Here is a 23,752-nt window from a genome sequence, read left to right as displayed (position 1 = left end):
GTGACCAAGTGTATTGCAAGTGAAGTGCCCAACTATGATGAGCTTGTACTCAAGTCGTCCAGAAGGAAAAGCAAATTCCACAGTCATGATGCCAGGGACAACCCAGTCTCTCTTCACCTCTTATGCGTTACGCCCAACAGGTACAGCAGACATCCGAGTGGCCTTCCCCAGCCTATTGCCCTTCCTATGGCAGCTGTGTTTTGACACATACAGTCCTACTCTCCCCCACTGTCTCTTTGCTCCTAAAAAGAACACGGTCACAGCACCGCCTATGGATCACCCTCATTACCCTGTTATAAACCATCGCTCAGCTTGCCACATGCCATTCCACTAAAGAGCTGCTTGTGGAGATGTCATGTATGGAAAAGGGTGGTTTCTCTTTAGGCACTGCACACTATAGGCTCTGCCATGCAAAGACGTGGCCTAATTTGTGATAATCTAAAACAAGGAAGAGGCAGCATATTCTTCCAAGTGTTCACAGTACATTGCTGTTTCACATAAGACACTTAAGTGTCGCCTGTTCCCATAGGGATGCTCAAGTATAAAAATGTCCTTAGTGTGTGCCTGAAACAGATGTTCTCTACAGTCCCCTAGAAGAGTGACTGGATTGTGACATGCGTTTGCAGAAGACCAAGCAGAGGACAGAATGGCTTCTAGACAACCATCTACTTAACAGCTGCATAATGTAGGATTTTATGCAACTACGTGGGAGAGGCAAAAAAAAGGACTTTGTACTGTAACAGCTTAAGGAGGAATACTTGTAATTGCTGATGCCACCAGCCAGAATTACTTTGTACTTCAGTTGCATGAATAATAACCAGTACATTAGGATGAAACTGACACTATCAGAGCAGCATAAGTGAACGTTCGCTACTGAGTCACCAAAAAAAGTTACTTTCAAGTATTTATCTTCATTTGTCTTGGGTTATTCAGAAAAGCCAACTGTGATAAAAGGAATCTCAAAGGACAACAGGATTTCTTCATGATGACAAAACACAAGTCAAAACTTCCTGTAACTTCTGGGAACGGAATGAAATGTTTGGATTTTTTTCTTTCACATCTTTCAAGAAACATGAAACAAATTATAAAAAACTCCCATGATTGGTCTACGAATTTACGTTTCAAAATCCTGGGGTACTATAACACTCATTTCTAAGATGACAAGTCTATATTTAGCAAGACATTTTTTAAAACCCTCCATTTTTTTTTTGTCTTATGACACTTCCAAAGAGACACAGAGATGAAGACAGAACAAAACAGGAAACGATTTAACTACAAAAGTGAGAGGAAAAACTGCTCATGGTTAAATGCCATATTTGTTATTAAGTTTAACCTCTTCAACCCTTCTCTCTCATCTTAAGTCATAGCTTTATTCAAAGCTGAACATAGTGACATAGCTATCCTAAAGATTTTCAAAATGTAGTGTTCTTACCTGTTTTGGCTGCTCAATGATTTGAAGATAAGGTCCGTCTGCTAACATAAAAGAAAGAAGAAATGTCATAATGCAAATTATATTCCTATTACAATGAAACATAAGTTACAGGGATAAAATGGATATCCTTGAATGTCTTGAAATTTTTTGAAAGCACCCACGTATCTTCAGAACTTAAGTAAAATTCTAATAACTAATTTATCAGTTGGGAGTCTACCATTTGTAACCTTTACCAAGACCACTGGAGTAAGAAGGGATTGATTAAATAACAAAAGCTACTTTTAGCTCAGAGGACCTAAAGGAGTAATTCAGATCACCCAGTTAAGACTCTGAGCAGTGAGTAAAAATTGGATCCTCTCCTTGCCACAGATGAGCTGCCTGGCCTTCTTGAGCTAAGGTTAACTTTTGTATTTAAACCCCTTGGGCTCTAAAGACTATATTCACAAGCCTTGGCCCTGGGGCTTCCTACCAACTAGGTGCTTTTGAAAGTTGAGAGCCAATCGGTAGCTCTGAGGTATGGGAATATAGGAGGAATTCAAGCTGTCTCAACATGTCCTAACAGTCAGAGCTGCTTTAAAAAATGGAACTGAGGAGACTAAACCATTTACATTCTTTCGATAATTTCAAATGTACTTCTAAATATACTGCTCTGCTGTGCCTCTAAAACATTGAGCACACTCTATTTGACTATATGCAGACTCTTTAATGAAATCCATCTTTGTGCATGTTGCTGACACACTGGGTTATGTTCTAAGAAATTCTGATTGTTTTTTCAAAGAAGGCTTATTAGCTTCAACAACTTGAAACCTTGCACTATTCCCTGAATCTTAGCTAACTTCACAACACAAACCTCATTCAAAACGCACCAGTTTAAATAGCCTTCGAGCAGACCCTAAATCCAATGAGAACTCGGTGCCACCAGAGCTCAGAATTAATCACCTCGTCAAAGGAAGCTCCAACTCTGATCAATTGGATTATTTACACAGAGAGGAGGAAAGCTCTCTAGGTGGATGGGTGTGAAACGCCTCTTCAAATGCAAGCTATTCCTGAGGCTGAAAACAACAGTTCTGTGAGGTATAATTTCCTTCCTGTCTCTTGACAAGCAAAGAAGAGGATTTGGGTTTCAATGCTAAAAAATCAGTTGTTATCAAAGCAGACCCCAAATGACAGCTTCACTGTGAATACCTGCACAATATATTGCCAGCTATATTCCTGTTGAGTTTATGCATCATCACTTATACCCTACTGAAGCTATTCATGCTGAGGAATCTAGCAAGCTCACTGGGACACATGAAACCTCCAGAAGAGACAAGCTACATCTATACGGCAGGGCCTGCAAGCAAAAAAAAGCATATTGTGCCTTGCCAGCATCCACGAAAAGGTATGGTCAGCCTCTGAACATCTGTACCACCTGCAAGTACCATGCTATCCAGCTACCTCAACCAGGTAGTACTTGGCTTGAGCACAGAACGACATGTTTGCTTCAACTTCAGTGTCCACTGATAATTAAAAATGGCAGAGGATTAATTCATTTACAATTTGCAGTATCACTGTGTGTCCTCTGCTCCTCAATACAACTTTAATAAAAGAGACCTTCACGTCCTCAGACAACACAGTTCGTAACTGATTACTCTCAAAATGAAAAGTTTTGATAAATATGCTAACAGATAGAATTATTATTTTGCTGTCAAAGTCAGCAAAACTGAATTAACTTCATGCTAAAGCTCCATTGCAAATGCCAGTCACAACAATTTCACATAAAAAGATAATTTAGTTCCCAAATCCAACACTCTTCCTGTGAAAAAGTAAACAGTGCTACAATTAAAATCTTTAAAGTCATGTAAAGCAACTGCTTCAAGACCATACACACGTTACTTTACACTAGAAATCAGGAAAAACATTTTGGGCTTTAGAAAGTTTAAAAGACGTAGATTAATTAATTAGTTTTAGTGTGGTTTTATGCTCTTTTTTCTGACTGTAACATGGAGTCAAGATGAGTAAAGTTGAGTTTAAGCATGATACTGGCACTTGAATGTAAGACCGCTGTTCACAGATCTCTAACTCTCCCCATGCATTAGGCACCTAACATTTTATACTTTAACAATCCAGAGGCCTTGTATCTTCTGGGCACTGGCAGAAGCAATTCACTTTAAATACAACCGCGTAGCTCAACTCTCAACCAAGCCTCCAGGTCAGGGCCTGCCAAGCAGTTGTTCTTCGGCTGTCTTCCCCTTAGGAATTCACTTTCAAGGCATATACTTGTGATTAGAATCGGCACAAAACCTTACTGCTCCCTCTTAAGCATGAGCCAGAAAAACTAAGTGCTCTTTTATACAAAAGCTACTACGTGGTTCCAGCAGTCCCCCAGGATGCAGCAGACCCAGGTTCAAGACTTTCCTCCGCATGAGGGAGTTCAAAATCCTAAGAGAGGGATTTCCATTATATTGGCCTAGTGGAAAGCTCAAGGGGAATTGTTTGTACTACTGAGACGGTTTCACCTTGCATGGCATTTGTGAAAACTCTGGAAAATGGAAAACTTAGGACAGTAGTACTAATGCCCCCTTGGGAAAAAAACTTCTAAAAAGCATACAGATATATTAAAAAATAAAGTATTTTACATACCAATACTAAGAAAGTGCAAAAAAGGGTGCAGTCTGCTATCACTAATCAGTGGTAATAGACATTAACTGATCATATACCCATGTATTAAAGACAAAGCTTTGCAAGGTCTTATTTTAGCCTTTGGATTTTATGAATAAACATTTTCTCTTTTCTTACGACTAAGTAATTCTCTGGTACAGCATTTGAAGCAGATCTGAGTAAGTGGACAGAGAAGGCACACTAATACAAGGCACTTGATTATATCAGAAATGCTATCTAGAAATAAAGCAGAAATATTAAAGGTAACTTTCAAGCCTAAGTGACATATTATTTTGACTATGAAATGGATTTTGCTTCGCAAAGGTCTCATCCAGCTGTCTTCCCTAAGCTCTGAATACTTTCCAGAAGTACGTTAGACAGACAGCCTAACATTTGCTGTGTGGTCCCTTCTCTGTCTCTTCCTCTCCCTCTCTCAAATCTTTTCCCCAGGAGGGGGAATGTGAAATAAACCAAGGTGTTTTGCACAGGGAAGTTTTTAATAGTTGATTTCTATTAGTAGGCATGTCTGGTCTAAGCAGATGGCAGGAAGCTGAAGATGTACACCTTGTAAATGGCACGTATAATGACGAGGTTTGTGACGACCTTTTGCACCTCTGTTCTAGGCTGGTCAAGTTGTTGGTGAGGAACCCCCCTTTAAGAGTTACACAAGCAGAAGGAGGAACACTACTAAACACACAGCTTGAGCTCCACGTTTGCCCCAGAGAGGCTGAAGCAGCATACAGTCACGCAGTTGGCCTCCACACAGGGATGACTCCCACAGCTGCCAAGAGCCGAGTTTTGACATGAGACTGCTCACGACTTGCCTGGCACTGCTGCACAACCAGGAGGGCTATGAACGGCAACTCGGTCATGCAGTCCTCCAGCCTGGAGGGGGTTTGGTGCAGAATGCCACATCCTGATACTCTTCAATGCTTCCTTTTCTGTCTTCTCGCCTCGCTTGCCACAGGCCAGCTCACATCCCGCTGCCTCCCCTCCAGCCTGACTCACAGTCGCACTTCCCCACATCTTCTCCAACTGCTACATTTCTTCATTTTCCTTCCTGTCTGAGTCAGAGGCCCTCCTGCATCTTGACACTCCCACCGCTTACATTCTTTCTTCCTCTTGACAGGCCTCACCCTGCGCACACAATTCCCAAAGGAGCACCCACTGAGGTGTGCTCTCTCCACCACAGCCAAGTCAAGAGTTTGTGAGGTTGGGAGGATATAGGCAGCTGTATTGCATCCTGCCCTTGTAATTGCGTGCTGTTTTACCCAGTGGATATGGATGAAACCACTCTCAGCCTCTAGGTCTTGGTTATAAAAACCCAATACCAACTCTCTTGTGTCCATCCTGGAAGTGGTACCTTGCTGCTAAAACCTCAGACTCCAGATCTCTTATCCTTCCTTAAGGCCTGTTGTAGACATAGACCTGTTAGAGCAGGTCTATGGCAGAGGAGAGCCACAAGGATGATCAGAGGGCTAGAGCACCTCTCCTGTGAAGGCAGGCTGAGGGAGCTGGGGTTGTTCAGCCTGTAGAAGAGAAGGCCCTGGGGAGACCTCACGGCAGCCTGCCAGTACCTAAAGGGGATCTCCAGGAAAGCTGGGGAGGAACTCTTTGTCAAGGTGACAGTGATAAGACAAGGGTGAATGGTTTTAAACTAGAAGTGGGGATATTTAGATTAGATATTAGGAAAAAAATCTTTACTCAAAGGGTGTGAGGCACTGGAACAGGCTGCCCATAGAAGTTGGGGATGCACCGTGTGGCTTAACCCAGCAGGCAGCTAAGCACCACACAGCCATTCTCTCACTCCCCCGAGCGTCATCAGGGAGAGTACAAGGAAAAAGTACAAGAACTCGTGGGTTGAGATAAGAACAGTTTAATAAGAAAGGAAGAAGAAAAAAAAAAAAAAGAATTAAAATCCCAAGTGATGCACAACGCAATTGCTCACCAGCTGCCAACTGATGCCCAGCCAGTCTATGAGCAGCATCCGCCTCCCCCCAGCCATTTCCCCCAGTTTTATTTTCAACATGATGCTACGTGGAACGGGACATCCCTTTGGTCACCACGGATCAGCTGTCCTGGCTTTGTCCCGTCCCAGCTTCTTGTGCTCCTCGTTGGCAGGGCAGTATGAGAAGCCAAAAATCCTTGACTCAGTGTAAGCACTGCTCAGCAACAGCTAAAAACATTGATGTGTTATCAGCATTATTCTCATCCTAAATCCAAAACATAGCAACATATCAGCTACTAGGAAGATTAGGAAAATTAACTCTATACCAGCCAAAACCAGGACACCCCATCCCTGGAAGCGTTTAAGGCCAGGCTGGATGGGGCTTTGAGCAACCTGGTCTGATGGGAGGTGTCCCTGCCCACGGCAGGGGGTTGGAACTAGATGGTTTTTAAGGTTCCTGCCAACCCAAACCATTCTGTGATTCATAAGTCCTCCCCCTCAGGGATCTACCCTTACAGGAAGGCTCTGCAAAATTTAAAGTGTGATATTTAAAGCAAGATGTTTAAAGCAAGCAGCACATGGGCTTTGCTTAACCTGTTTCCTCCCCCATTTCACTCTCCAGAAGATTTAGAAAAAAACACCAAAAGCTGTAGGCAATTCTGCCCATGCTTATGGACTAGGGCTGCTGCCGTGGGACCAGGAAATGAACACCCATCTCATTTTTGCTGATGGTCAGGCTTCCCTGAATCTCCCACTAAGAATAACTGTCTCTTTGAGAAAATATGAAATAAAGCTTCTCTCTCTTTTTTTTTTTTTTAAAGGGCATGCTTTATTCTTCTATACCTTTCCTGGTTCTCAACAGCAAGCATTGCAGAATGTTGGGCAGAGGAGGTTAAATAATACAAGAAAATGTAATTTGAGCAGCCTTTTCAGCTGCTGATGGTCCTGCTTCAACTTCACAGGCTTAGTCTGACTGGAAAAAAATTAAAAAAAAGAAAAAAAGGAAAAAACAAACAAACAACAACTGAGAGCCAATGGCTAGTTAGATGAGAGCCCCTAATAAACAAAATAAGTGACCAGTTCCCCCAAACACCCCTCTCTCTCTCCCCCCACCTGAGTACTCTGCAATACGGTTATAGATGGTCTTGTATAATCAGGAGTAAGAAAGAAACACCTAAAATTATAAAATACTTTGCTAAGAGTTCTGCCAATGTCCTCTCCAATTTCAGGCACCACTTTATCCCTCCACTACACAGTGGACATCAGACTGCTGCATATCTGCTTTTACACTGCCTTAATACCTGCTGCAGATAATTCTCTTTCCATCCCCTACATCATCAAGGGTTAGTACCTGACTCTCAAAGGCAGGATGCTTCCTAAGGAGCCAAAGAACCTGCTGACTTCATGCTACACCATGCCTGCTACTGGGGGTATTTTAAACGCACAGCTTGGTCCTACAGCTTGTGCTGTTACCGTAGTTGTTATAAATATAACCTTTTTTCACCCAAGGTACACAGAGACCACTTCTCCTTCTAGTTTTAAATGTAAATGTAAAACTTGAACCAAGTAACTACCTACTACAGGTTTAGAGCCAAAATAACCAAGCACTGACTGTAATTTTTACTTAAAACTGATATACGTGAGACAGAAAAACGTGGGTAGAGAGATCTGAGCACTGACAAATGCAAAGAGAAAATCCTTGCCCCGTCGCCTCAAAGGTTTTCCAGTATTACTGTAAATATTAATGTAACAGCAGAACATCTATCATTAGAAAGTCCCCAAATTCCCCAGCTATTTGTTGAATCACCTACACTGGCATGATAAGGCAATTCAGTTATACATTGAAACTGCCTGCCAGTGTAATACGTCTGACAATGCGCATTTATGAACGTAGAGATTGAAAGATGTAGGCACCACACCAAATCATGAGCAATAATTAATGTCCTTGGATCTTTGTGTTTAAATCATCCAATTGTACTAAACAAAAATCCTTTTTAGAACACTTATTTCACCTTCTCTGTATCTTGACTGGAAGTACTTTTGGAAAATCCCACTTGAATTTGTAACTGGTCTTCTTGTATAGAAAGAAATAACTAGTTCCTGCTTAGAAACAACCAGAACGTAATATATAAATTATTATATTACATTATAACTAAAAAGCTAGCTATCAATACACCATAGTTTCAAGCAGGGGAGGAAGTAAGTATTATAGTGATAGTACTCAAGAAACAAAATCATTAGATAGCATTGAATTGACAACCTTTTCTGAAATTTATGATTGAGCTTTTGTTTGTAATAATTTGAAATCCACACTTCTTAATTAAATCCCATTTTGTACACGGGGAATGTGCCACCTATATTTCAGCAGTAGACAAGAGCAGTGCCGTAAAAAAAAAAAAAGAAAGAAAGAAAGAAAAAAGGACAGTTTCTAAGTAATTTTGCGAATAAAGGATACAGCTAGACTTAGACTTGAAAGAGTTTTCTGTGATTCTAGATCTCAGTGAATTCTTGACTCCCTGACGTGATTTTAAAAACAGCTGTTTTCTAGTTTAGACAGGACATAGATATCTGAAAATCAGTTTTATATATCTGAATAATTTGTATGGAATGAACCTGGCATGAAGAGTACAAAGTAAGCTTAAATAGTAATGTGTAAAAAAGATATAATTCTGGGGAAATCAAAATTCCAATAACCTTATTCGTTCCTTAGAAACTCTGGGAGAACAGTGAAAAAAGAAGCCCTTGGTATATAACTTACAAGCCCTTTAATCTTACACAGACGAATCTTACTGTATAATTATACTGCCTTAATAAAAACAGTGCAAACAAATGATTGCAACATTCATTTGCTGGATGCCTGTCCATATTTGTCAAGAGCTTTGCTCATCGGAACATTTTATCTTGAAACAAAATTATCTGTACCATATGTGTTTCTTGATCCTTCCTCGCTAATATTCAGTCAAGAGAACTTGAAGTATGGTTTAAACCAGGAAGCACTGAAACAGTAAACATGCCTTTATTTTTCAATCAGCATTTATTTTTACGTTAAAGTGGAATTTTACCTATGAAGTAAAAGGCTAATACTGTTTATTTCATTCTATCCTTTACACCTTTGCTGCTGTCAAGTGTATCAAATATATAAAAAAAAAGCAAAAACACAAAGGGGATTTGCTCTTTCAACAAAACAAAGCCATCTGTGATATAGAAGATACTACCTACATCCTTACACAACCAACTCAAACAGATCAAATCAACAAGAGAAAGTTGCCATGTTAAAAGACATTAATAACTATACTGGAGATGGTAAATCAAGAAAAAACTCATATAGTTAAATAGATTTTTAATTCCCACCTCCTTTCCAATCAGCCATTTTAATAAATTAAGCAGGAGAAACATAGGATTTTCTAAATTCAAGCAAAATTAATAAAGAAATTTAATATGCAAAACCAGACCTAAATTGATCAAGCAGCTAATACTGGCTGACATATAACACACACATTTGATATTCTTGTTCTGGAACCATACTGGAAGAACTGCATATCAGGCTTTTGCAGAACACTATTTGGTTATTTTCAGTGTTCGGTTGCAAAATTTGACTCTGAACTTTCAAACTGGTGTTATTATTCAGGAAGTTGTCAGGTACTTTTAATACCAGACAGCCACAGTACAGGAAACAGCGAAGTCACTGAGAAGGAAAAACACATTCGAATGATACAGGAAGTTGAATACACTCTACTTTTTATTAGTGAAAAACAAGCACCTTAAGAATTATTACAACAAATGTTCAAGAGAAAAAAAAAAAGTACATATTGTACTCTGCAAACTGGCAATACAAACATTAGAGGTCACTGATGATGCAAATTAAAAAAATAAATTAAGAAGAGGTCACTCAAAGCTCTTTGGTCACTCAAATCATTTAACTGATTGAAACTTTCAGTTTCTGTACAAGTCAAATGAAAATCACTTTGTCTCACTCTTGAAACTTTCATGAGGTTAAATATGAAGTCAGTCCAACATTAGTCTAGTTGACAACTTTGTATATAGTATTAAGAAATACAATAGTGTAAACAAAACAATCGCTGACAAGAATTTCACACAAAAGAAAAACAAAACTGGAAGAAACAGCATGAAAATAGCACAATCCGATAGCAACAGTTCCTACCTGTTCGTAGTGGTAAGTCTGAAGTGATGTAACCTGTATTATTAAATATTGTATTCATTCCCATGAACTGGTCCATTGCAAACATCTGTATTGAAAAAGAGTATACTCTTCATTACTACACACATAAATAGTTTCATAAAGTAACTTTCAGCAAAGAACTTCAGAGTTCTCTGCAAATATTCAGGCTCCAATAAGTAAACATTTTGTATCTAGTTTATTTCTGCTGGCAACAGCAATGCCAGCAAAGTTGATGGTAGGGACAAAATTTCACGAATCTTACATGACTGCACTGAGCTCAGCACAATTTCTAAGCACGCATTTTGCTTACAGACAGTAACAGCTGTTTGTTCAAAAGATCTTAGAGGCCAAATTCTGAAAATGTGACCTTAGATGTCTTGCACAAGGCCTTGTTGAGAGCCATGTGAGTTTTCATTTCAACTTCTGTGATAAAACCCCACCAGACTACATTCCTTATTCAAATACATTTACAAGCTCTAATGCAAAAAAACGGTATGCCCTGGTTAAATTGCAATTTTTGTTTTGAACATAGACATGTCTTAATCCATTGAAATGTTGTCAAGTATGAATCTTCTAAAGTGGAGCAAGCACAAAAGAGAAAATCATCTATTTTTGGAAATTAAAGTGAGTAGAAATGATCTGTTCTTCATTCAGATAAAATTCTCACAATTAAATCATAAAATGACCTAATGAGATCTGGAAGAGTGGCTGAAGAGCCAGACCTTTTGATCTGTGTAAGTGAAGGGACGTTTTAGTCATCTGTATGAATGCAAATCTCACCAAAAATGACATAAAGTGGCCTTTTAGGGCATAAGGGGCCTCTTTTTCAGATCATGTCCAATGCCCACAACAGAAAGAATTTCAGAGCAAGTGTCCCAGGCAGATAGGGCATAAAAATGAGTATGGTTTTCAACTGCTTCTTGCAAACAGGCCTGGCTTTCCTTCTCACTTTAGCCATTTCACCGGTGGTGAGGTACTTCACAGATCATGTAAAGACCAGCTTAGGGAAAAAAATAAAAGCTAGATTCCCCTCAAATTTGATTTCTGCCAATAGCTGAATGCATTTAAATTTGCATGTTTTGGGGTCTAGGAAATGACAGGACAGCACAACAGGAAGGCAACACAGAGAGCTAGAATAGAATACAGGGATATTGAAAATACACAAATATAATACACTTACTTGGGGATCTGACACTCCCATAATATAGGGATCTTCTCCTGCCATTTTAAGTCCTGAAACACAAGAAGAATTATCAGAACTCTCATTTTTTTTCAGAGTAGAGCAATTGAGAAGGATGAAAACTGTTGGAGCTAAAAGGTTCATCTCTGACCCATCCTGATTTACCTACGACGTTAATGATTTCTAAAACACCCCTAAAATTCCCCAGTATTTGCAAGGGTTAGGGACAGGAGATGCTACAGAGAGGGTCTTCCATTGCCTGCTCCCAAGCAACTCAAAACTCCTGACATTAAAGTCCTGAAGTCAACATTTACTGCAACTTCATTTAAATTAGGAATTAATTTGTTTCTGTCTTTACCCTGGCTATTCTGTTGTTGGAGTTCAGGCAGAATCATCATCATAGTTCAGCAAAGACAGCACTCCGCATTTTCATACAATAAGACAGCATCAGGGCATTAATGAATTAATTGTTTCTTGTAAAGTACTGCTAAATACAAGATTAGGATCCCCAAGAAAGAACATTCAATACCTTTTTCTTTAAATAAAAAAAAAGAGTCAAACATCGACTAACTTTAACGCCTTTATTTCCTGAGGTCCACAAGTGGTTGGCACCAAAAAAATCTTTAGCGCTGACAGTGATATACGACTGTACAACGTACGTAACCCCCTCTCACGGGTCTTGCTGGACCAGTGGGAAATTGTAGCCTGCCTTACGCAGGGGACATAATGGCAAGCCAGTAGCAGAACCTGGAATTTTTCTTAGGAATTGTTTAGGTCTATTATAAAAGATAAGTGTTATTTCCCTGTGTGTAAATATTATTGAAAGAATTACAATTTCATTTGTGTTGATCTTACTGAAAAGGGCTCTCCAAGGGCATATCTGAAAATAACCATAGTGACGATTTCAGGAGACTCATGTCTGCGTACATGCAGACACCCTAAATAAGGGTAATAAGTAATAAAAGATACAAATGTGTTGCTAGCTCTCATATTCCACTACAGTGAACATGAACCACGTTTTCCAGCAAAGCAAAGCAACCTGTGAAAACCTACAGCCCTACGGAAGAGAGTAGCAAGCAAGCAGTAAACCAGTACAGAAAAACTGAGTCACCACGTACCTTCTACAGGAATTAGAAAGGCAACTATCAAGAAGACAACTGGAATACTTAGGTACTTCACTTTGACAGAGACAAAGCTCCAAAGACAACATACAGCCACCCATCCCACACAAGCAGAAAATGGAAGAAAATTTTAAATGGTGAAATAGGAGGCACTTAATACACAGATGACTTCTAGCAAAGAGGTCTGTGAAGGTAAAAGTATTTTTGAACCTAGAATATACAAGCGTTTGGTCATGTATAATTCAAGTTTAGACAGAAATATCTACTAGATAATACTCAGTTGCAGTATTTGAGTAAATATTAAATATTTGGTCATAAGATTTCAGCCAAAAATGGGTAGCAGATATAACGAGCAGCCACACTCACCCATGCTGTACCTCATTACCTAATACATCAGGACTTCAGCAATATAAACACCAGTCAACCACCTTGCTTCAGAAGCACATTATGCACAGCATTATTTTCATGAATAATTTGCTATTATTACCAATCTTTATAGAAAAAAATTAACATCCAAGGCATTTGTAATGAAACCTGCAGTATAGAATGAACTTTACTAATATGTGTTTCATTGACATCTCAGTTCCATAAGAGAAACAAACAAATATATTGCTTATCACCAAGTGACAAGTTATTGAAATCACTGAATCTGTAATTCAGTTTTTGGCAAACACTTCCCGATTAAAGCTGTAGGTGTTATGGTAAATAACCTGAGGACCTCAACAGCCAACATTTCTTAGGAAGTGTCAGGGTATACCCACTGATGCACACTGATTAGGCAACAAGAGTGCAAATGCCGGATCTCTTCTGCACAAGAGAATAAAAACTGGCCCCAAAAGCCTTGTTTTGTGATCTCTTATATTTAATTGCTGTTTCATGGGTCACATAAGCAAAATTGTTTCAAAATACCTAAAATACCTAGATAACAGTAATTACACGTGTTCAGGAAACAAAGCTTCTGAGGAGCCAAGATCAACAGCATCTGCCCACTTCCCAGATTGCTGATTGCATGTTTCTTTGCAAAACTTTCAAACAAAGCATCTCCCAGCTTTAACTTTAAGCCTAACACGATAGATTTCACAACATATGCCACCATCTTTGCCCTATTCTGGTTTCTTGGACTGCCTCGCTCCCGGTCCAGCAGAACCCTGTGGAGGAAGGTTTGCACACCTGCTCTGCTTCCTGGTTACATTTACAACGATGTGCTACGTGACTTCAAAGTGGAAAAATACCGCAGAGGCAGTATTTCTGAAAATTTTTCATTTAAAGACCCCTGATACCAAAATTCAGGCAGAAATGACAGCTTTGTCTGTCAGAACCTGTCCTTCAAAATTCACCTGATCAAAACCGTCTTTTCTGCTTTTTTGGCTAATGCAGTGAACAACAACGTCCCAAGAGCAAAACTGCAGTCACTGGAGATGAGAAGCAGCAGTTAGGTACCTGCACAGTGCCCAGCTGCTGTAGATATGTAGTGAGGAGTTTGTAACGAGATATTAAGCCCAATCTCTCTGGCACCAAAAGCACAGGTGTCTCTTAAGCTCGTTTGTGTTCAGCAGTCAGCTGCAATGCTTCGGGGAAAGGTTAAAGACATTCTCCCTGGCATGACTGCTAAGCCAGTTTAATATAAACATGAGATGATTTAGATGTGCAAATATATGGCTTTGTGTATGTAAACTGACACTCGAGTGCCGTTGCAGGGCCTAGACAAAAATTAACCCAGCAGTTTAAAATGACCCGTCTAAATGACTGAGAGCACTCTCGGTTTCATTACATGCTTTGTCCTCTTTGAAAGCCAAATGACAAAAAAGTTCCAGGAGTACTACTTCCAAATTAGCATTTTTTTTTGCTTCAGATTTATTTAGTTATCAAATCTCTAACCTTCCTCTTCTCGGAAAAAAAATAAAATAAAAATCTAGGAAGGGTCAATAACATGACAAAAAAGAAAGAGAATCAGACCCAAGCATTAAAGACAGAGCTCAGCACACATAGTATAGCTTTCAATTGCCCTCTTCCCTTACTGTGTGAATTTCTACACACCTGCATGAAGTGATAAGATTAGCATCTGCCATGAGTAGCTGTGTTCACTCTCCTTATACAGAGAGCTACACGGGCTGTACTGTGGCTCAGAGATGGTTTTTATCCAAGCTATATGCACCTCAGAAAAGTCAGGTCAAAACCACATCTCTCTCATTTGAAGATGACCCAGATTAAAATTGTTTTGTGGAAGTTCATCTTGTCATATATGCCTGGTCCCCACATAATCTCCTGTTCCCCGAAGCTACACTGCGAACTCGAATCTACATTACGAAAAATACCCCTCCACCTGCAGACCACAACCAACCACAACATTCTCCACCCTGGAGATCCTCTCAAGTCTTTCAGATAATGGGGCCCAGGAAACTAGATGTTTCAACTCACTGTATTTTTAGTGTGACTATTCAACGATGGGTAAAGGAACCTCAGGTAGCCCCTAGCACGATGGGAAACCCTAATATCCAGCTAAATTTGTTCAAAACCACACAGCTGGGCTTGCGGAGAGAATTTAAGTATGTGTAGGCATATGCGTGCACTTTTCCTTTCTCCCTACAGTGGCTCTTTTTCTTGTGAAAAAGGTTAGAAAAAGAGAAATTAATAATAATAAAACAACAAAAACCAGGAAGATATATGTACACACACATGTATGGAAGCTGATGGGATTGCACCGATCTAACCAACCGACCAGGAGAACATAGCGGCAGCTACTTGGCCTCACTGCTCCTCATTAATAACTGCATAACACCAGGCACAAGTAGCCACAGTTGGCAGAACACGAGTTCATTTACTGTTTTCTGAATATTTGTTTTAAAGCCTCATATTGATCAGGCATTTAAATTGGAAATACCATAATTCATGTGGGAACGCTCTCATCCAGGAATGTGATTCCTCATTTCTATTTATCTCCATCATTTGATTTCAGGGCCCTTCTCTGCTGTTCTCCAACGTCCACTGTGTTTAACTACCTTTTTTCCCCAAATAAATAAATAAAGAAAGATAGGCTTCTCAACCAACTTTTGTTAGCACCCTGATTATTTGCAGGCCAGGTCTTTCCCTCTGTTGTTTCTCTTCAACTTTCCAGCCTGAATTTTCCAATAAGGTAAACCATTTTCCTCTTTGATGCCAATACCCAACCTACAAACACAGAACGGGACATTTCCCCTACTACCTTTGCACAGACAAGCATAACCCAATGCAAAATTCTTGGTCAATGAGGAATAAAACTCCAGTGTCTGATCCAGATACTAACAGTCCAGTTATTTCAGAAAACATTTCCACTCATCTCACCCGGCAGCTGCACGCCTGTTAAAAAACTGAGACTTCAGATCTCATTCTTTTTTCTTTCTTTGATCTCCTAACACTAGCTGGGATAAAACTTGAACAGTCTATACACTAACAGTTTGGGATGACTTCTTATTCCTCCCAACAGGAAATAAAATCATTTGAATATTACCCTAAATACCTGCAACACCCCCTGGCTCCCAGCCCCGAAGGAAACTTGAGGTTTAGTCTCCCAAATCTGAACAGTTGTATTTTGAAGTGTGCTAGTGAACTTACACTTGAAGCTAACACTTCGTATGGGACCAGAAAAAAAAAGAGAGATGCTTCCTTTCCCAGACCTTCAAAGAGACATGGTAAGCAGGTCTCTACTTTTCACCTATCTTCTTTGAGTCTGAATTTATTTTTTCTTTAATCAGTTTGCAGAAACAAAGGATGAAGTTTCACCAATATGTCTATCCTACAAAGACTTGCCTTATCATAAGAGGGTGATGGCTGGTGAAAACTCTTAACAACCACTCAGCTCTTAAATTCTCTGTACTTAGAGCCAACCAAACAAAATAAAAGCATAAAAACTGATGTGACGTAATACCCATTATAACCTCAGAAAATGAACGCAAAAGACTAGCATTAAGGTATTTGCCTGATGTGTTTTAAAATACAAAGCATCAACTCATTCTTTCTAAAACTTGCCCTTTATTTTTTTAATTAGTTCATCATCAAGACTGAGTTCAGGACAGATTAATATTCCATGGAAGAGGGTTTGGTTATAGCACTGATCAGATTAACAGGGCAGGAGTTAATAAGACAGTCTGTAAAAGGCAGACTGAGGATGTGTGTGTTAGTGGATCATGATCTTTAATACTCAGAGATTGTTACAGTCCTGAACTGGAATTGGCCTGACAGTGTAAAGAAACTTCTATGTTGAAGAACACCTATCTCCTAGGAGAAATTTTTACGTACAAGATCTACCTCTTCTCACCTTTTAAGGCTGGGATTCAGAAGGCAAAAGCAGCCTCAAAACAAGAGAAACTCAACTATTACACTTAACTGACTTGATATATCGAAAGCACAGTTCTTTCTGCATGTTTTCTAGCAGTGTGTTTTTTCTCTTTAATTTGGCTTTCATTGTAATTTACCTGTTAAAAATAAACTTCAACTGGACACAATGAAAATTCACTGTGGTTATGCTCTTAGCCTGTTTATTTTGTTTATGCAAAATAGAGAAAAATAAGGATGAAGGAGAGGCAAAGACCTTTGTGTTTTATGTGTATTATGCCATGAGTATATTTGTGCTACACCAGGGCGATGAAACACAGCAGACAATGATGGCAGAGAACTGTATTTTTATGAGGCCTCAAGTTTTCTGAAATCTTGTAGCAGCTCTGAAATACTGAGGTAGAAACACTAACAACACTAACCACCTTACTACACATTCTCTACAACATGTTTCACCTGGTATTGTTCACCTCTCTATTTCTTTCTTTTAGTAGTAACTACCCATCCTTGAGCCTCACTTTTCTATCAGCTGCAAACCAATCTGCATTCAGACCCGCATTTCCCGAACAGAGACGTAGGGAATGTATTGCACAATACAGACACTGCAAGCTGCTGGGCGAGGGCTGGAACCGGGACAAGAGCTGCAGTGAGATGATTTTGGCTAGAGCAAGAGCAGGCTGCTCGGACAGACCAGAGATACTGATCTCAAGCCTTCATCGCTGCAGTGCCTTAGAGCAGGGGCGCTGCCTCCTCCAAGCTCCTGGACACCTCCTCCTAGCTTATTTCCCTTGTAACCCAGTATTTTCCCCCAAAATACAGCCCCCAGGGGCACAGCTCAAGGGCAAAAGCCTTTGGGGTAGAACATAGTCTTAGAGAAGCACGGGGTGGGGAGGGGGAAAGGAAGTTTGAGACCTGCTGTCTTCTGCCTCTGCCCAAAATTGTGGCCTGTACATATACACAGGTCTTATAACGCTTCTGAGAGCGGGGCCATGACCCTGCAACAGTTATGTGAACAAGCTTTATTTTCCATAGCTTAAGCCATGTATGTTCTTCTAATCACTTTAAACCTCTAAGGCTGAATAAAATATGTTTTTCTTAACAAATATGGGATTTATTTCTGCTAAAAGCGATGTAACAACAGCAGGAATATTGTACAGGCGGGATTCCAAGCAGTTGCTGGCATTTTGAACGCGTATTGTCCAAACCTGCTTAAAGCAGGTCTACACAGCTAGGCTCCGACAGCTGTTAGCTACCAGCATCTCGCACTTCCATCACTGCTGCCGTGAGCGGAGCCTGCTGCAGAAAAAGTTTCCAAGGGGTGAATGTGGGGGAGCTGGGGAGGGAGAGAAAAAGAAGGGGGGAAAAGCCCCTCCCAATAAAGCAAAACCTTAATACAAAAAAGGTTTTATCAATGGTTATTTTATTTACATTCTCAACTACTTGTTTTGTTTGCCTCCATGATAATAAATTATACTGTTCCTGAAGTCCCTGGGCAAAGGTTAAGACTGGACCAAATATTTATCATTTAGATGAATAATGTCTTGAGGCACATGCATGAAAAATTGGGAAAATGCAAGCTGTAGACATGTACACATTTTTCCAAAGGAGGAAAAAAAAAAAGAAAAAAGAAGTGTGCTACAGAAAAGCAATCCCCTGGATTATTCAAAACCATGGGTGATTAACAGCTACAGTGTTCTGCAACATGCCAAGGAAACAGAACCAAAATACTATGGGAACATCAGGCTTACTTTCACTCACATTATTGGTATAGATGTCAGACAGACAAGAAAGAAAAAGCCTTTTAAAACCTGTGAAAGTAATTGCTGGCTTGCTTGAGTTGACAAGAAGCCCAAACAATTAATTTTATTTATTTTTTAATGGATTTTAAGTCAACAAAATGGACTTAAATTTGAAGTTTGCTTTTAATGTTACAAAATTACTAATATTTCTTTATTTCTTCTCCCACCTATGGCTTCAATAGCGGGGGCAGGCAGGCTGTTCTGAGGAAACTGTTCTCAGTGTAAAAATCATCAATGCTCATCAATTTCCACCAAAGCAGCATATGTAAGCTGTATTTCTTATTTCCCTTCAGCTAATACAGAGAGGTATAAGCCAGGAATACGGATTTCAGTATAAGCTGTCAGTAGTGAGAAAAGGTTTGTGCAGAGGCTTTTTGCTTTGTTGTTACTCACAGACACTACTTTCCTCTGCGGATTTATCTGCAGACTGCTGCAGCAACACTACCTAACGCAAAAGGACACTACAGGACCTGTGGTTTTCTTCCGCTAGTATACCAGCACACATTGCCTCCTCTTGTTATTAATTAGGTCTGCTTATTATTTCCTGTTCCTTATTATTTCCTGGGTGGGACCTGGGAGTTGTGTACATTTTCTCAATTAAAAACTGTTAAATTTTTAAAATATTTTCAAAGATGTATTACTGGGCAACAGTATAAAAACTGCCAAACGCTCAGGAAATGAAAATGAACACAGGAATTAAAGAGATTTCAAATGAGTGTGATGCTTTGAATCAGAAAACTTTGGTGCATAATTAGTGTAGGAAATCTTGAGTGAGAATTATTGACTCAGCTGACCACTATATTTAAAGAAAAAAGGATAGTGTGAGGAAATGTATTTGGCAAATACTAACTGGTCTATGTGAATGGCTCTTTTATTAAGTATATTTATGACTGATTTTTTTTTTTCCATAAGTATTTTAATCATTTACTTTAATAGCAAACTAACATGACAAGAGGAAACAATGATACCCTAAACACAAACTGTTTTTTTTCAGGACACTGTTAGAATAACATTTAAATGTTTTTATTAAAACATATTCAAAGCAATTTAAACCAAAGGAATAAACAGTATTCAAATACAGCAGAGTTTGTTTGTCACATATGTATAATGCTAAGTATATGTAAAACCAGTGAGGTTCAACACAAAACAACTCTACCTACACCGTATTTCAGCCACACGGGGTGGTAAAGTTACTTGAACTAACCTAAAAATCATGTTAAAATGCTGTTACTGTTTGCTACAGATTAAAAAGAACCACTGAATGTTCTGTAGAAATAACTCTAGTGCATACAAAACTGTTCACCTAAGTCGAATTCTAACTTAAAGAGCACATACGCACCCACTTCATAAGCCTTAAGTGCAATGAATCATCAGTATTGAAGGGCAAACCTTTTCCTTTCTGGGGAGAGGAGAGCAGTGTTTCTCAGAAGCTAGGTAACCAGTAAAGCCAGGATTTCAGAGGTCTGGTTCACAGAAGGTTTGCAGCATCACCAGATATTTTCATATGGGTTCTGGCGTCTTACTGAAGACACAGTCCCACATTTAAAGACCAACAGCTGCAAAAGAGAGCTCAGAAAATAGCATGGGCTGTTACCACTGCAGTTACCAAAACAAGTTAAGGGATTCTCAGCATCCCTTTGGTTACGAACAGCCCCTGAAAACACACCACGGCAGAAATGGTCCATGAACTAAGCGACACAGCAGGCAGAACCACCGAGGTAAAACCGAGGGCAGCACCACTGCAGTTATGCCCGAGAGCCCTGCCTTGGAAAGGTCCCAATTCTGCTTTCCTTTTGGCTTGAATCTCCAGCTGCAAAGTGGTCACTAAGGCTTATCAGGTTTGTGTGTTACAAAGAAATAAAACTCCTTCAGTCTTCATTTTTTACAGTAGGCTATAATGTAACAACAACAACAAGACTAAACTAATGAGACTTGAAAAAGTCTGCTCACTTTGTTTTTGTCATTTGTGCTAAAATTTGTCCATAAGTGTGCAAGCACAAATAAATACAATCTTCAAAGCAAAGAAACCAAAAACACGAACACGCACACACCCCAGACCTATTTCATCTGCAATACTGGTACAGATTGCTTTAAGGACTGAACGAAATACACAAGTATTTTAGCTTAGCTAATTCTGTGTTTTAAACGAAGGAAAAAAAAAAAGTCTGGCACTACTTTTCAAAAGAACATAAAAGTTGAAAGGGGAAAAAATGCTAGTAGTAGCAACAGTAACTTCCTCCCCACACATGGTCTGTCAGCTCCACCTAAATCCTACACAAAGGATTTTACCTTGAGACCAGAATCATTTGAAACATCTTTCAAGGCCTTACTTCTAAAACTGTCAACAGTGTTTCAGCAGAATATCTGCTTAGATGAATTCACTGCCGACGATCCACTGGATTATTTCTACACTCAAAATTAGATGCTAACTTAGTGCCTGGCTGACCTAAAGGCACAATTAATGACAGCTGTAATTATGATGTTATCAGTGCAGAACTTTATAAAAGAGTCACAGTTTGTTTACTGGACATCAAATCACAACTTCCGCTTGTAAAAATCCTGTGCCAGCCAGAAGTGACCAAGACCTGAAATTCTTTTTCACCGTTTAACCTGAAATTTTCTCTCCTCTTTGCTTTATAATAGCTGTGTTACCTTGTGCCTGAGAGCCAATAAAAAAGCTACCACTTTGTTGAAAAAAATATCTAAACCAACTTTAGGCTTTCCTTTAGTTGCTTAAGAAAATGAATTTCCTAAACTGAGACTTATTTGTCTGACAAAAGAGTTGGCAAACATTTACAGCACCAAAAGGTAGGAAGATTTTAGGGAGTATTGAAGAGATCCATGAAAACACAAAACAATTAACCAGAATCTCTGAAAACTGCAGAAAGTTCTGAACAACAGCTGCACCAGAAAGCCTACTGTAAGTTAGTAAATATATACATATATTGTTTTTCCACTCTATCTTCACAGCTTCAATGCAACATTTACCATGCATGCATGTAACTATTAAGGGAGACTTGAGCTTTCTAGTCAGCAGAGAGAATCCCTGACAGTGAAGACTCATGGGCCTGCAGACGTGGTTCCTCTCCTTCCAGTGTCACCGGTGATGATAAGAAGGTAACATGAATCCCTAGCTGCACTCATTTTTGGACCCTGCATGTATTCCTGAGACAGCGGCATGGGAGGGTTTTGGGAAAAGGCAGTGATGAGGAAGAGGAACTTTATTTTTTCATGAAAAACCCCCAAAATATCTATTAATCAGCAAAGTTGAATCAGTGGCATTTATTTGTAGGTGCCCACTACTCGAATCACCTAATGCCACCTCAAAAAGGAAGTACATTTACAATTATCATTAAAATGTATTTTAAAAGTGAAATACATAGTAGCATTGAGAACAATTGCTATTTTTCAGTAAGTGAGGCAGAAAATTTTAGAACGTGCATAAAAATGAAGTACTGCTCTCTGCTTTCCCCCCCTCTCGCCCTCTCCCAAGATTAACTTTTTTCCTCTCCCGGCACACTTTTACAGCAAAGTTTCTGATTCCAGAATACAAACTGCAAAAACATCACGAAGACGCTGACTGAACTGAGCATCTACAGCTATGAAGTTTATCTGCTACAACATCATTTTTTTTTAAAAGACACCCAACGTGACATGAAATGAAACAAAGCCATTCAGTTTTACAACCTTAACTCTATTCAAAGCGCTCTCATTACTCACAAGAGGAAACAATTTCATTTTAATGACTGCACTGTTGATTGACGTTTCTTTCTCGAAAAAAAGGGACAGAGGGTGGAAGAAAGAAGAAGGATTTTCTCCTTTCTGCTTCAAAGAATTTAACCTGAAATACTAGCAGGTCTGGCATGTATCTCAGCACTGAGATTCCTTGAAATCTCTACAGCAACCTCTTGAAAACACTCCGCGGCAGATCCTGACAGCAGCATTTCAGCAGGTGTGTCGGTCCAATTAGCGAGCCACAAAAGTTTACAGAACAGAGGGCCTGCCTCTGGATCGCTACAGGCTTCTTTTTCCTCTTTCATTTTCTCAATTAAACTGTAGTCATTTCTGTAGATTACAAAACACTGCAGACAGGATGACGTCTTTGGATGACGTCTGGGCTAATGCTTTCCTCGAATGGGCAGCTACACTCTCTTTTGAAATAATGGGATACTTTGACTAAAATATTATTGCAAAAGCTTCCCAGTGCACGGCCTATGGACTCAACATGAATAAAAATGAAGAGCTGTTAAGACTAAGTATTTTCAACCCTGCTCTTTGAGTTTGACAGCGGTGGCGTAGCACCTTAAATGCTGCACAGCATAGGGCGGTGAGGGAGAGTTAATCCACTTAATATTAAGTTTCTCTCTGAAAAGAGGACTTCTGAAGCATGAAACTAAACATGCCAAAGATGACAGGCTCCTTAAAGTTTTAAAATCGATATTTCTTTCAAAACACGGTCCTTTAGCAGAGACTTGGGGCATTTTTAGACAGGAAAGTGAAACGCGGTGCCAAGCTACGAGGCTCTCCAGCCTACGAAGCCTTACCCAGCGAACGCTTAGGGGCGACTCCTGCTTATTCGCATACAATTACCTAGCAGTGCAGTGATAGCGGCCAAGCAGCCAGCAGCTCATCTCTCGGGGAACAAAGCTCCGTTTCAGGCGAGCACGAAGGAAGCCGAGAGCTCTTCGCTACAAGCACGCCGCACCGGCCGCTCCGCCGCCCTACAACCCCCTCAGCCCGTACCTCCCGAGGCGGACAAGGCTCCTCGGAGGTCTCCCACCCCACACCAACCACTTACCGGGCTGCCGCCTTCCCGATCCGGCGCAGGCACGGCGAGGGCCGGCGCCCTGGGCAGGAACTCCGCCGCAGGAAGCGGGAGGTGCCTCCGGCCCCCGCCTTCCCCTTTCGCCCCGGGGCGGCGGCGACCCCGCTCCGTGAAGGGAAAAGGGTCCCTCAGCGCCGCGCCATGGATCCTCCGCCCCCCCCCGGTTCCCCGGACTTTCCCCCCGCCCCAGCGGCGAGGGCAGCCGAGCGGCACCGGCCCGAGCGGCCGCAGCCTCCCCGCCCCTGCCCGCCGGGCTTCCTGGCTGGAAATTCCCGCTGACGCTCACGGGGAGGGAGGAGCGGGGCGGCCGTTGGGC

General features: G+C 40.3%; 1 protein-coding gene across 2 annotated transcripts in view; it reads right to left on the bottom strand.

Moving 5' to 3' along the window:
* NFKB1 (nuclear factor kappa B subunit 1) overlaps positions 1 to 23,633 on the bottom strand; it is a 58,006-nt gene extending 34,373 nt beyond the window's left edge. Inside the window, exons 1-4 of one of the 2 annotated variants that reach the window (XM_048066390.2) lie at positions 23,410 to 23,633; positions 11,381 to 11,433; positions 10,183 to 10,267; positions 1,433 to 1,473 (exon numbers count right to left, since the gene is read on the bottom strand). In XM_048066390.2, the coding sequence (XP_047922347.2) occupies positions 1,433 to 1,473; positions 10,183 to 10,267; positions 11,381 to 11,425 (171 nt within the window). In that variant the 5' untranslated portion in view covers positions 11,426 to 11,433; positions 23,410 to 23,633. The remainder of the gene's footprint in view (positions 1 to 1,432; positions 1,474 to 10,182; positions 10,268 to 11,380; positions 11,434 to 23,409) is intronic. The other variant, XM_048066391.2, reaches the window with a different exon arrangement.
* Positions 23,634 to 23,752: the final 119 nt, after the last annotated feature.

This window comes from Anser cygnoides, chromosome 4, assembly GCF_040182565.1.
Source record: "Anser cygnoides isolate HZ-2024a breed goose chromosome 4, Taihu_goose_T2T_genome, whole genome shotgun sequence".
Lineage (NCBI taxonomy): Eukaryota > Metazoa > Chordata > Aves > Anseriformes > Anatidae > Anser > Anser cygnoides.
Note: the sequence above shows the minus strand (reverse complement) of the source record. Positions and strands in the feature narration are given on the sequence as shown.